This window comes from Oncorhynchus keta, chromosome 29 (genome assembly GCF_023373465.1).
Source record: "Oncorhynchus keta strain PuntledgeMale-10-30-2019 chromosome 29, Oket_V2, whole genome shotgun sequence".
NCBI lineage: Eukaryota > Metazoa > Chordata > Actinopteri > Salmoniformes > Salmonidae > Oncorhynchus > Oncorhynchus keta.
The window spans coordinates 24143465-24158663 of NC_068449.1; the positions used below are offsets into that span (position 1 = coordinate 24143465).

Sequence of the window (15199 nt, forward strand, 5' to 3'; positions counted from 1 at the left end):
GAAATAGCAATAAAAAGTACATTACAGGGGTCAGAAGGGAACTCACATGGAGAGTTTTGCAGTAGCAAGTATTAATCGCCCTGCATTTTCCAGAGCGTGCCTCCCGTCGCACACAGACAATTATTTATAACAATGATTTACAAACATCAGACAGCAATTTATATCCATCATGTTTGGTTGGGATTTTTAACCTCGTCTGCCCTGCACATGATTTATGTGTCATTTTGTTGCAGTGCAGAGCCCAGGTTTCCACGATTTTTATCAGTATTCAAATTAGTGGGAGTTATTGGATGTATGTGGTCAGAACATTTATTTATTTTCCAGACCGCGTGTCCTGATATGTTTTCGAGCATCATTACTTCCAGACAGGTTTTTGCCCCTAGAATATTTCCATTTGGAAGATCTTTATTTGTGCTCACATCATGAATTACTATACTGTAAGATGTGGATTACATTTTTTATTTAACCTTTATTTAACTAGGATGAAGATATTCTACTGTATGAAAGGTTCTTTGGATTCGAAAAACAAACTGTGCAGCCAATCCCAATCATGATTGTTGAGGTGTAAACTAAAGTATCCAAAACACTGGCTGGTCCTGTTCCTCCAACCCCATGCACCAAATGGGTATCAGAGGTGCTGTCACACCTGGTGAGGTCATGCAGGGAGGCCTAACAACTCCAGAAGATGACACACATATCTTTGGTAATAGTGCAGTGTGTGTGTGGGCCTGGCTCATGGACGGGAGACCCCAAGCAGAAATGTCATGCTGAAATGTGTGTTAAATTATTCAACCCCCTCCAACTCCAAAATCGAGAGAGGGGGAGCGATGCTAACATACATGCAATCTCAGGGCACTGTGCAAATGTGAGGAGAGAAGGCGGCAGCAACTAGCACTGGGAGGTCATCCATTTTTCATGAGATGGAATAGCAGCAAGGCAAATCCTTTTTAAAAAGGGGGAAAACTGACAGATATCCAAGGACACCATATGGTGCTTTTAGAATGAGTTAGTCCAGAGTTTATCTGTGTCCTTATAGTCAATCCAAATTACCTTGCATCTATTCAGATCATTGAGACGATACGCAAATGACCCAGAATCCACTATTCTTAATCTCGACTGGGTTCGTGAAGTATTAAATAATTTAACCCATGTCAATAATTACTGAGAGATTAACTATTGATGAGCTGTTCCGTGTGTGTGTGTGTGTGTGTGTGTGTGTGTGTGTGTGTGTGTGTGTGTGTGTGTGTGTGTGTGTGTGTGTGTGTGTGTGTGTGTGTGTGTGTGTGTGTGTGTGTGTGTGTGTGTGTGTGTGTGTGTGTGTGTGTGTGTGTGTGTGTGTGTGTGTGTGTGTGTGTGTGTGTGTGTGTGTGTGTGTGTGTGTGTGTGTGTGTGTGTGTGTGTGTGTGTGTGTGTGTGTGTGTGTGTGTGTGTGTGTGTGTGTGTGTGTGTGTGTGTGTGTGTGTGTGTGTGTGTGTGTGTGTGTGTGTGTGTGTGTGTGTGTGTGTGTGTGTGTGTGTGTGTGTGTGTGTGTGTGTGTGTGTGTGTGTGTGTGTGTGTGTGTGTGTGTGTGTGTGAGATAACTGTATAAGGGGGAGGATGTGTCCAGAGAACACACCAGCAGCCTATAGGAGCGGAGGGGTCGCCAAAGGAATCAGGACTTGTCAGATGAAGAGCTCAGAGAGGTGATGATGTGAGGTGACCGTATAGGTGATGTGGTGTACTAAGGTCACTGCACCATTGGTCATCCATGACAGCCACGGTGACGATCAAATGGAATCTTTTTTTAGATAAAAGACAAACGTCATGTGTTTAGATGCAACCACACCATTTGGATTATCTGTCCATGCATACTGTGGAGCCATTACTGTGGAGACATTACTGTGGAGCCATTACTGTGACAAACAACAAATCTTTTCAGTGAGAAATATATATTTGTATCTGCCAAGTAAAAAACATTTAATAACAGTCTGCACCTGACTAAATGTACAGTGGTTTGAAGTGTAGCACAACAGTAATACCATACAGGATTTGGTCAATTATACATCTTACACACATACACTGATTGTTCGTCACTCTACAGAATGACAGTATAGATGTGTAACGGGATGTCCTCATGCCTTCTTCACCCGTTTGCCCTTCTTCACTCTGGCTCCCCTATGGCTCGCCAAGTCCTGCTCCACTCGCTGGTGGGGCAACTTCCCAGAGCCCCTCCGTCCCAGCAGCTCCTCTTTCTCCGCCTGGAACACAGGGGACAGAACACCAGACAACAGACACAATTAGGCCCTCATATCCTGAGTTGGGAAATGGAGGGGGTGATGAAATATCCTGTGGTCATTAATCGTTCCCCGGGGGTTGAGGGAGACTGAAACCACAGGGCTCAGGCACTGATGAAATGTTCCTAATAGAGGCCATTCATCTCAATGTGTCACCTCAACCCAACGAGCTATCTTCATTCAGACTGCCTCTCTCCATACAAACGTCAAGATTTTCAGAAAGATCCACACAAGTTGATCAACAAGCTAAAATCTTCCAGTAATGTCTTTACATCTGTGAGTGGTACCAGTGTCATCCTCATTGTTTGTTGAGCATCCCTTTCATTGAACATCGCAACCTTACTTCACCAAAACCAATCTGATCATGAGGTCACATGGGACAAAAACAGTGGAAATGTATAGTAGTCAACCTAATATCCATAGCTGCTGTGTTTTAATTGGAGATGTTTGGATATTATGCTACTTAGTATGACTTTTATCTTCACACATTTGTCATCAATATCTCCCAATCTGCCAATTCATCAAATCCCAACCACTTTGTTCTCTTTGAAATACAGATGTGGGTTGGTCACACAAAGTGAAAATATTGAATAAAACATGGAATAAATCGTATCTTTATAACATCAATCTAAGCAGTGTTTTAACAAGTTAATGTAATGGAATAAATCAGTATCTTTTATGATGGGCGCTAATGTAGAATTGTGCAATATATTATATTCAATGTGTCAAAGAACATCAACCATTCCCACATCCACCAGTCAGCATCCCAAAGGTATAATTATCAACTACGTCATCATGAATTAACTTTGTGTAATTACATTTCACCTGCCAGACTCCATATGGTTCCCTTGACTCCAACCAAACAATAAGATAATTACATCCCAATTAAACAATTACATAATTAAATCTCAATTGAACAACTGCCTAATCGTATCAGTGCAGCAACATTGCAGTACACATGCTGTACAGCCACTGCTGACATCATGATGTCAAACGCACCAACTGTTAGATCTGTCAATGCCTTAGACAAAAGCCACTTAATACCTTGTTTTAACATACACCCTTTGTCCTGATCTTGTCCTCATTCTGTTTGTGCTCACATTTTTAGACGGTTGTAGATCATTAAAAGACACATTGTGAAAGTGTAAAGTATCAAAGGAAGGCCCAAAAAATTGTCAAAACTCCAGGCACCCAATTCATAGACTGTTCTCTCTGCTACCACATTGCAAGCGGTACCGGAGCGCCAAGTCTAGGTCCAAAAGTCTCCTTAACAGGATCTAACCCCAAGCCATAAGACTGCTGAACAACTAATCAAATGGCCACCCGGACTATTTACATTGACACCCCCCCTCTCCATCTGTTTTGTACACTGCTGCTACTCGCTGTTTATTATCTATGCATAGTCACTTTCACCCTTCCTACTGTACATGTACAAATGACCTTGATTAACCTGTACCCCCGCACATTGACTTGGTACCGGCACACCCTGTATATAACCTCGTTATTGATATTCTTATTGTGTTACTTTTTATTATATATTTTTTACTTTAGTCTATTTGGTAAATATTTTCTTAACTCTATTTCTTGAACTGCATTGTTGGTTAAGCTCTTGTAAGTATTGTATTTGGCGCATGTGACAAATAACATTTGATTTGATTTGATTGTAAAATGGCAAGCTCAGCGCAAGATCAGGACAAGATCAGGACAAGATCAGGACAAGATCAGGACAAGATCAGGACAAAGGACCCATGTAAGCGACAGGTATAAATGGGGCCAGAGAGATTAGAAGGAGCCAAGAAAGCAGTCTACAACTTTTGTCAGAGAAACACAAAGTGAATGTAGTACCTATAGCATGCATGTCGCATCAAAGTAGCCCGGAAATCATTTAGTCATCGGCTCTATTCATGACCAATTCAATGTAACAAAAAAGTATTAAGAAATGTTTTATCAAAGCCTGAATACGATTCCACCATGTTTTGATATGACATTACTGAGTCGGATGAGGAAGATGTGTAGCTTGTGACAGGGGGAAGGGAGAAGGAGAAGGTACCTGCTGGGATGGGATGGGCTGGCTCTTGGGGGTAGGTATGAGGTCATTCAAATCAGAGGCTAAATAAAAACTTCCAAGTTGGGACAACACTGCCCCCCATTGGACAACCATAGCATATTTCCCCCTATACTGACACGCTCTATGTGAGGCCAAATCAAATGTATTTGACACATACACGTGTTTAGCAGATGTTATTGTGGGTCGCGTGAAATAGGGACCACAGAGAGAGAAATGACCTGTACCTGTTTGACCTCCCACTTGTCTCCTCTCTGCTTGGCCGGAGACTCCTGGAAGTTGATCGTACTGTGGGAGTAGGGTTGCCCTGGGACGAGAGAGGCCCTCTTTTCTGTAGATGAAGAGAGAGGGGACAGGGAGAACAGGAAAGGATTCAAACTAGATCCCTCAGAGGTGTTACAGCTGTCATGATGTAACATTAAAACCTCACAGAGACCTCGTATGTCAATATGGCCAGCCACTTGAACGGTCTCTGCCACTTCCTCATTGGCATGCTAACAAACACACTTCATTTTCTGAGAAGCACAAAAAAAATATCAAGATCACCTGCTTTCTGAAACTATTGATTTTATTTCACAAATGGAGCTTTAATTAAATGTCACATTTGGCCCCTGCTGTGTGTTGGTCTCCTAAGCCCTGGTCCCAGTGATGAGGTAGGGAATTAGTGTGGTGTGTGGGGCTGTGAGGCGTGGTTCCCCCAGGCCCAGCAGTGATCAGCAAGGCCCAGCAGAGCTCCATCTGCTCTGGGTAACATCAGTGGAAGGCCCCTACCACGGAGAGCAGGGGGTGGTGGTCACAGATGAGTAACTGTGGCAAGGTTGAGCGAGTACAAGTCTGACACTACAGTGCACCCCCTCCTCTCTGTACTTCATCACCCCTCTCTGAGCAGTACCTGGGTCCCATTCCGGACACAGACTCCCCACTGGGTGACAGCAACAGGCCAACTACCCCCCACACACACACACAAGAGAGGCACACACTACAGTCTCCAGCCAGCTGTTGTTTCTAATGCTCCATCAATGTAAAGTTCCAAAGAAAAGGCTCTCTCAACATTCCACGTCACAATGACAAAAGGGAGATGATATTATTAGAGGCTATACTATATTAAGTAATAATATTAATATTGTTATACAGGCAAATCGGCGCAAAATGACCAACTTTGTTAGCTGTGACACTAAATGGGTTTTCTAAACGCAAGATAGAGTAGCTTGTCATTTCTATCCAACACACACACACACACACACACACACACACACACACACACACACACACACACACACACACACACACACACACACACACACACACACACACACACACACACACACACACACACACACACACACACACACACACACACACACACACACACACACACACACACACACATTACCTTGTGAGATCGTGGATACCTGCTCTATGGCAGGGAGTAAGCCAGTGGATGCCCTCCGGGTCTCCAGGGCTTGTTTCCACCAGCTGCCCAGCTTACAATGGCCTAGCCTATCCTCTGGAGTGCTTCTGAAGCATGATGCATCCTCCTTGTGCGAGGCCTTCCCCCCTCCAGGTAACCTATCCCTGGATGTCTCTAGGGCTGAGGAGGGGTTGAGCTGGGGGGTGCGGCTGGGGCTAGTCCTAGGGGACAGAGACACCCCAGGAACCTGTAGCTGTCTGGAGCGTGCGGACCTCTGCAGGGGGATGAGCAGAGAGGAGTCCTGGAGAGAGAAGGACCTGATGTACCTCCCGGAAGCCCCACTGTCTTGCTCCCCCTCCAGGGTAGAGCCTCTCTCTGTCTCTGGGCCACTGGAGCCTGCGTCTCCCAGCTCCTCCAGGAAGCAGAAGGTCTGGTGGAGCTCAGAGAGCAGATCCTGGGTGGTCTCAGTGAGTGCACAGGAGGTCAGGATCTCCGGTTGGTCCACTGCATCCTGGGAGTCCCGGCGGAAACATTCCACTGAATCCTCAAGCGGTGGAGGGTCGAATGCCCTCTGAACAAACACAGACATACAGAAACCCAGTTGAGTTGGCAAATTACTGTAGGTTGTCTGCATAGTATGTACAGTATGTATGTAATTGGACAGTAGAGGTCTGTCACCTGTAAGGGCTCCAGCTCCAGGAAGCAGTGAGATGAGGCAGCAACAGCCCCAGAGAAGGTGGAGGTCTGGGGGCGGATGTTCCCTGATTTGTCCCCTCCAGGCATGATGCTCCACACGTCACTCACACTTGGTGCGTGCATGATTTTGTCAGTAACCTCCTTGTAGTAGTCCATTTTCTCTGGATTAACATGAACAAAAGCAGTTAGTTAAAGGGCCAATTATTGAATTATTTCTCAGTCAAATCATACAGTAGATATAGTGAAAACACAGCCACAACACAGAATGTATTAACAGTTGAAACACACCATAGTCAGGTGTCAGGAAGTTGTGACTCTCCACTTGGATCTCAGATACAGAGGGCACTGATTGGTTGTCCTCATTACTGTAGAACTGAGGATGGAGGTTCAGTCTGCTCAGACTATGCCTGACAAACAAATGATCACAAAGAACATGTCCTTTATCTTATTGTACTGCATAACACAATGCTGGCCACAGCAAAGGGTGGAATTATGGTCTGTTACTGAAATTATAAAGTAAACATTGAGGATTGAGAAGGGTCACCTTCTGTCTAACGTTACATCTACAGGAGGAACTGCCTCCTCTTCCACATTGAAGATGTCGTCTCCTGGTATATCACAGGTCATTATGTCCTCCACTCCCCCTAAAGGAAACAGAAAACACTTTCAACAACAGATGACCAGAACATGGATTTCCGTTGGGTTAATACTCAAGAACATTACTTCAAAAGGAGCCGACAACTTAAATGTTGAGTATAAAACACCTCTAGTCTGTGCATCTGAACTCACACTCAGTGGAGAACACCAGCTCCTCCACCTCCATGCTGTCTTTACTGAGGCTGTTGAAGGAGGCAGGGTCTGTGGCACCCTCTAGTGTCAGAGTCCGGTCAGGGTAGTCTGGGAGGAGTATGTCTGCTGGGGGAGAAGGGCTGTCACCGTGACTGTTCTGGCACCGTCCACTATCACTGAGCAGGGATGAGATCCGCTGTAGCATTACTGTGCTCCCATACACATATGGGATGCCCGGTCTCAGGCAGGGCAGTGAGGGGGAAGATGTGAAAGAGAACATAGATTCAGAGGTCTCCTTGGACAGGGATTGAGAGGAGAGCTGTGCCGGGGTCCAGGGTTTCCCCTGCATTGAGACAATGAAATTCATTATTTTCATATTCATCATTGCCAAAGTATTATTCCTCAGCACACTCACTCTCAGACAGAGCCACAGTAGTAAAGTACCGCAGCTATAAGAGGCAGGTCAGGATCAGGTGGCTCTGTGTCTCCCTGCTCTCCCAGCCTGTCAGTCATCATACCCACTGGAGAGGGTCTAGGGAGGTGGTGCCTAAGGGCCTGGATGGTCAGACTCAGGTTCCGACAGCTCCCTCTCTTCTCTTGGTGCTCCTCCCCTGGCCATGTCACCTCCTCACTGGGCCAGGGAAAAACAGATTATACCAAACACACACTGACTTTGGGTAGTTTTGTAAACAACATTTTAGTCATTTTGTATTGAATAATGTACCTTGCTGTTGGCTGGGGTTGTCTCAGTTCAACCATAGATTCCCTGAGGAGTCTGATGAAATCCTCTGAAGAGAGTGTGTTGATGTTCTGAGACTGATACAGCAGGGCAGATAACGGATGAATGGGACCCCCTGCAGTTCACAACATTTCACTGACTTTCAGAATACTTGACAGTGATGATATTTCTCAAATCAGTACGAGTCACAATCAGTGATCCATACCTGGCTCTTTCACTGCCATAGAGATCCCTGTGGTCCTCCTACGCTGAGGAAGCCCCTCTACTCCACACTGACCTTCAGCCTCTTCCGACTGAGTAGTACAGTGGCCCACATCCTAATAAAGGTACCGTTTTTCAATAGAAAATGTGATTACTGACAACAAGCAATCTGCATGTACATGCCTAAGTATTTACATGTCTTGTGATAGTTTTACAAAGAGGTTCACCTTCCATATTGCTTCCATGCAGTCGGAAGCCGCCACACATAGGCCAAGCCTCTCACATCCATGGAGGAAGTACCTGACCATGTCGTTACTTCCTGTGTGACCTTTCTTCAGGAGGGCCCATGCATCTGAGACATGGCTTAGGGGCAGAGAAAACAAGATGTATTATGAAAACCGTGAGCCATACAGAGCCAGAGTACATGGTATACATACAGTAGTCCATTTGGTATAGCACATGCTAGTGTATTTAAACCTACCTGTTCTGTAGGAGTACGTCCACACAGAGCTTCAGGTCGTGGGGGGTGTCTGTGGCTAGTCTGGTCCAGTAGATGTACTTCAGCGCCAAGCGGAGGTGCTTTCTCCTCAGCAGGCTGTGGATGATGCAGTGGTGCTGCCAGGAGAACCAGGGTGGTTCAGACCTGGGGCTCAGCAGCAGCTCCATGGAGCCCTACACAGAGGCAATGACAGCCATAGGAAAATCTGTCGGCTCTGTTAAACCCTGCTAAATCCAGGAAGACATACACATCGATAGACTAAACGTTATAGTGAGAGCAAAGGTACCGATAAGTGTCCATGGTCGAGGAGCCAGAAGGCCCGGATCTGCTGGGAGAAGCTGGGAGGGATGATGAAGGCGTGGCAAAAGGACTGCAGGAGGTCATCTTTGCACTGCAGGAAATGTGCCATGTCCAGGATGAAGTACATGAGCTGTGCACAGGCTGTGTTAAGTGTAGTGTACATAAAATCAAGAATACTGTATATTCAGTTCAGTTCACATGACAGCCATATTAACACAGTCATATCTTTGAGGACACTTTATGGATTCTCCATGTTCGGATACAATGGCCTGAACAGACATGTTGTTGATGCGAGGCACCAGCACCAGCTTCAGAAGAGCCTGCAGGTTAGGGGGTGGATAGCCCTTGTCTGTGCAGTCCTCAGAAATCCATATGGGCCCATGTTGTTGGTCCATCTGAGCCACCATACCCTGGATCAGTGAATTCCACCTTTCCCTTCCCTCCTCCTCCCATCTAATCAAATAAAGAGAAAGAAGATGTGGAGAATAGATTTTTAAAAGATTGATCAGGGAGTAAAGGAAGAAAACAGAAATAGAGCAAGAGAGACCTATCAGTGATTTAAGAGTTACCCAAGAGTGTGGAGGGAAGCCCTGCGGTGGTTCTGATCCATCTCTCTCCACATCTGATAGATCCGCTTCATTTCTTGAGCCTCTGCGAGGAGGAGAGGACAAGTCAGTGTACCTATAAATACTAGACCAGGGATTATCAACTAGATTCAGACACGGGACAATTTTTTCTGGAGCGGATGGGGGCCGGAAACTAAATGACAAATCCTTTGTAGACTGCAACTTGACCACAAGAAGCCAAAACAGATATGTTTGACTAAGACAAACCATTTCAAACCTTGCTTACATTTGTATATGATCACACTTCTCTCTATTAATCATGGGAATACTTGGGAACAGATTTATTTTTAAAAAATACCTTGGAGCTGATTTTCCTGGTGTTTTTACAGCCTTATGTCCAAAAATAAAAATAAAAGAAATAAGAAAACTTGGGGGCCAAATAAAACACCCCGCGGGAGAAATTTGGGGAACCCTGTACTAGACTAACCTTAACTTCAACCCTAACACTACAACATACAACACTTGTTACATTGTACTTATAAGAATAGTTACACAGTAGTAACAACTCTGTGATGCAAAGAGTGACCGGTTTATACAGTTTGACTGTTTGTCCTTCTATAACGTTAACGTATGCATCCTTACCGGGATACTTGGGCAGGAGTCCGGTGATGCCCCACCACTGTACAAGCCGACCCAGCCAGATGTGTTGCTTCAGAGCTCTGTGTATCCCATTCCAGTAGTCCTGCCTCACAGCTGAGGATCCACACCCGGCCCTGCAGACCACACACGGGATCCCCAATCCTACATACAGATGGAGGACAGACAGTCACCATTCAATCATGATCAGAAAACAGCTCACTTGATAGAAACTACAATTCCAATCCTGTTTTTACCTATATTGTTACAACCATACCAAATGCTAGCACTAGGTGTCAAAGTAAGATCATTGTATTAAACAAACTAGCCAGTTGATATCATTCATGCAACAATATGATCATTGTGAGAGGGGGGCCAGGGTTTGAATACTACTGCACCGTGCCAGAAGTGTGTCAGGCCGCTCTGCCTCCTCCCCCACTGAGCCAGGGTAAGCAGGTTCCTCAGCCGCTGCAGCAGCAAGTGCACCCTGGTGAAGCAGCTGTGGTCCAGGAACATCCACAGGCCCTGGCAACGGCTGAAGCCTAGAAACAGGGGAGGGGAGGAGAGGGGGGGACCCAGAGAGAGGGGACAGTAGAAGACCTTTGTAATAAAGCTGTGGAAAGAGCTGGGATCGATAGCCTTTGGCTCTGTTTGGGATAGCTGGTGCTGTGGTGCATCTCTCCTTACAAAGGGTGAGTAACTCCTTCTTTGAAACTTCAGCCGTCCTCTGGACCCAACTGCTGAAAGTAGCAAGGCTGGCCTCCACATCAGCATTTCCCACTGAGAGACAAACAAATGAATGGAATGAGACAAATTCATGCAATTACATAATGGGTCACAATAAAAAGCAGCATGAACTGAGAAGAAATGTTACTAATGATCACATATTATAATCATCGAATCATTACAGTATGTTAAAGTATCCAACCATTCTTAGACACAGTAAGTGGCTGTAAGTACTGTATGCTGCATGTGATTTTAATCTTGCCAGTCCAGTGATCTGACCTTCAGCTGAAAGGCTGCATATCCAGCGCAGGATGGCCCTCACGTTGTTGCTAGCCAAGGCCTGTGTCCACTGATCCTCCGTGTCCATCATAGTCCTGCTGTTGCACCCTCTCACACCCTGAGAATGTTAACAGTGAATGTACCAAACACATCCAGTGCATTCGGAAAGTATTCAGACCCTTTGACTTTTTCCACATTTTGTGAGGTTCCAGCCTTATTCTAAAATTAATTAAATCGTTTTTCCCCCCTCATCAATCTACACATAATACCTCATAATGACAAAGCAAAAACAGGTCTAAAAAATGTTTTGCAAAAAAAAAATTACAAATACAAATGAAATATCACATTTACTTAAACATTCAGACCTTTTACACAGTACTTTGTTGAAACACCTTTGGCAGCGATTACAACCTCAAGTCTTCTTGGGTATGTCGCTACAAGCTTGGCACACCTTTATTTGGGGAGGTTCTGCCATTCTTCTCTGCAGATCCTCTCAAGCTCTGTCAGGTTGGATGGGGAGCATCGCTGCACCGCTATTTTCAGGTCTCTCCAGAGATGTTCAATCGGGTTCAAGTCCTGGCTCTGGCTGGGCCATTCGAGGATATTCAGAGACTTGTCCCGAAGCCACTCATGTGTTGTCTTGGCTGTGTGCTTAGGGTCGTTGCCCTGTTAGAAGGTGAACATTTGCCCCAATCTGAGGTCCTGAGTGCTCTGTAGCAGATATTCATCAAGGATCTCTCTCCACTTTGCTCTGTTCATCTTTCCCTCGATCCTGACTAGTCTCCCAGTCCCTACTGCTGAAAAACATCCCCACAGCATGATGCCGTCACCACCATGCTTCACCGTAGGGATGGTGACAGGTTTCCTCCAGACATGACACTTGGCATTCAGGCCAAAGAGTTCAATCTTGGTTTCATTAGACCAGAGAATCTGGTCCATTAGGTGCCTTTTAGCAAACTCCAAGGGTGCTGTCATGTGCCTTTTACTGTGGAATGGCTTCTGTCTGGCCACTCTACCATAAATGCCTGATTGGTGGAGTGCTGCAGAGATGCTTGTCCTTGGTCACCTCCCTGACCCTTCTCCAGCAGTTGTTCAGTTTGGCTGGGCGGACGGCTCTAGGAAGTGTCTTGGTGGTTCGAAACCTCTTCCATTTAAGAATGATGGAGGCCACTGTGTTCTTGGGGACCTTACATTCGGCAGAAATGTTTTGATACTCTTCCCCAGATCTGTGCTTCGACACAATCCTGTCTCGGAGCTCTACGGACAATTCCTTCGACCTCATGGCTTGGTATTTGCTCTGACATGCACTGTCAACTGTGGGACTTTATATAGACTGGTTTGTGCCTTTCCAAATCATGTTCAATCCTTTAAATTTACCAGAAGTGGACTTCAATCAAGATGTGGAAATATCTCAAGGATGATCAAGGGAAACAGGATGCACCTGAGCTCAATTTCGAGTGTCATAGCATTAGGTCTGAATACGGTTTAAGTTTTTTATTTTTTATAAATTAGCAAAAATGTCTAAAAACCTGCTTTCGCTTTGTCATTATGGGGTATTGTGTGTAGATTGATGAGGGGAAAAAATGTGATCAATTTTACAGTAAGGCTGTAACATAACAAAATGTGGAAAAAGTCAAGGGGTCTGAAAAAAATCCGGAATGCACTGTAAATCATTGTTCTCAAATCCCTCAAAGTCTGGGCAAATTAAAGTTCTGTATGAAAAACTTTCCTGTACAAATTCACAGCTACGGTACAACATACTGGGGGTGAAGTCAATCAGACAGTGCAGTCATGCGATCCTTCTCTGTTGTAATTCATACACACGGTGGCCACACATCAATGTAATCTCTTTTTCAATAGGCCATTACTGAACATAATCCCTCATATCCATAGATGGTTTTAATCCCATTCCAAAGGAAATGCATTAAATAAATTAACATTAAGTCATGTTGCTGTATTAACACTGGAACTGTGTTAACTGGTTTTTAGATCAAATACAATACTGCATAGGATATAACATCCTTTACTGAATTGAAGGCCAATGTTATGTGTATGGCTTTAAGAATGTAGTTAACTTGCAGTGCTGTAAAGCCTAGAGGGCTGCTATCCTTGATATTTCCGATAAGATGGAATCACAGTATGAGAGTATACTGCAAGTGACAGCCATTTCACTGAAGAACCATGATTGACTAAACTGGGAACTCCAGAACTTACCTGCCACATTGGTCCGGTGCTCCTGGGATCGCTGTGGATGTGCTGACTGGGACAGTGTGTGTCCACAGTGGAACTCTCCTCTTACACAAGCTCCTTTGGGACATGGTAATCCAGTAATCTCGATCTCATTGGCTGATTGGCTGTGTGGATGCGTATGGACGTGTGCGTGAGAGACGGAGAGAAAAAAAGAGCTCAGGAATGGGAAAGAGTGAGGGGGGGGGTGAAAGTGATTTGTGGCAAATACAATAACACCATGAGGATAATGGAGTCTGTATTAAGATATCTGGAGCTTTCAATACTCATTCTTGACTCTTTCTTGGGCCATTTACTTTCCGCTGACACATGCATAGTGTCATCAAAGCACCAGAGGGCAGCACAAACTTTGTTAATTGTATCACATTAGGACAAACTATCAAACAATCTGACTCATTATCAAACAATCTGACACATTATCAAACAATCTGACACATTATCAAACAATCTGACACATTATCAAACAATCTGACACATTATCAAACAATCTGACACATTATCAAACAATCTGACACATTATCAAACAATCTGACACATTATCAAACAATCTGACACATTATCAAACAATCTGACACATTATCAAACAATCTGACACATTATCAAATAATCTGACACATTATCAAACAATCTGACACATTATCAAACAATCTGACACATTATCAAACAATCTGACACATTATCAAACAATCTGACACATTATCAAACAATCTGACACATCTTCCGTATTTTCTTGTAAGCATAATATTGTCCTCATAACAAAATTGATTTAGACTTCATATATTGCCTTACTTGGCCTCATCCTGTTGACTTGGAGACTAAGACTCAAAGGAGAGCTGACTGGACCCAAACGTACAAACACCCAAACACGCCTTTGGCCATTACAACTCTTTGTGGTGCTGCAGTCAGATTTGCACAGGTGGCAGAAGGTACGTCCAAATCCTACAGGGCAGATTAGAGGGAATTATTAGGAGGGTCAGGGGGCTTGGCCAGCAGACTGGACTCACTCTGACGCTGCCACAGGCTGGTGTCTGTTACTCCACCGGAGTCACTACGGCTAAACTACCTCCAGTCCAAACCTTAAGATGACTGTCACTGAAGAGAAAAACAAACAGTGATGGGAGCCAGATCAGACATATAACAAACTCAGCAAAAAAAAACGTCAACTGCATTTATTTTCAGCAAACTTTAACATGTGTAAATATTCGTATGAACATAAGATTCAACAACTGAGACATAAACTGAACAAGTTCCACAGACAAGTGACTAACCTTAATTGAATAATGTGTCCCTGAACAAAGGGGGGGGGGGTCAAAATCAAAAGTAACAGTCAGTATCTGGTGTGGCCACCAGCTGCATTAAGTACTGAAGTGCATCTCCTCCTCATGGACTGCACCAGATTTGCTAGCTCTTGCCGTGATATGTTACCCCACTCTTCCACCAAGGCACTCCCAGTCATTTCTGGGGGGAATGGCCCTAGCCCTCACCCACCGATCCAACAGGTCCCAAACGTGCTCAATGGGATTGAGATCCGGGCTCTTCGCTGGCCATGACAGAATAATGACATTCCTGTCTTGCAGGAAATCACGCACAGAACGAGCAGTATGGCTGGTGGCATTGTCATGCTGGAGCGTCATGTCAGGATGAGCCTGCAGGAAGGGTTCCACATGAGGGAGGACGATGTCTTCCCTGTAATGCACAGCATTGATTGCCTGCAGCCTGCAGGCTCAGTCCGATGATACTGTGACACACCACCCCCAGACCATGACGGACCC

At 44.9% G+C, this 15199-nt stretch overlaps 1 protein-coding gene across 3 annotated transcripts; it reads right to left on the reverse strand.

Annotated features, from left to right (window-relative positions):
- Window positions 1–1678: 1678 nt before the first annotated feature.
- On the reverse strand, window positions 1679–14318 carry LOC118362043 (uncharacterized). 3 transcript variants are annotated; one of them, XM_035742252.2, is made up of 21 exons: window positions 14217–14318; window positions 13395–13534; window positions 11181–11298; window positions 10863–10955; window positions 10574–10717; window positions 10182–10340; window positions 9543–9624; window positions 9237–9426; window positions 8960–9103; window positions 8656–8846; window positions 8402–8537; window positions 8179–8290; window positions 7959–8088; window positions 7757–7865; window positions 7235–7577; window positions 6990–7089; window positions 6734–6852; window positions 6428–6606; window positions 5732–6320; window positions 4560–4669; window positions 1679–2237 (listed from the first exon to the last, which is right to left on the reverse strand). In XM_035742252.2, exons 2-21 carry the CDS (start codon window positions 13401–13403, stop codon window positions 2112–2114), a joined length of 3183 nt encoding a protein of 1060 aa, XP_035598145.1. In that variant the 5' UTR covers window positions 13404–13534; window positions 14217–14318; the 3' UTR covers window positions 1679–2111. The 3 variants fall into 3 exon arrangements, with proteins under 3 accessions (XP_035598145.1, XP_052341323.1, XP_052341322.1); XM_052485363.1 differs by having other exon boundaries at window positions 4566–4669; window positions 7679–7865; XM_052485362.1 differs by having other exon boundaries at window positions 7679–7865.
- Between the last annotated feature and the right edge of the window lie 881 nt (window positions 14319–15199).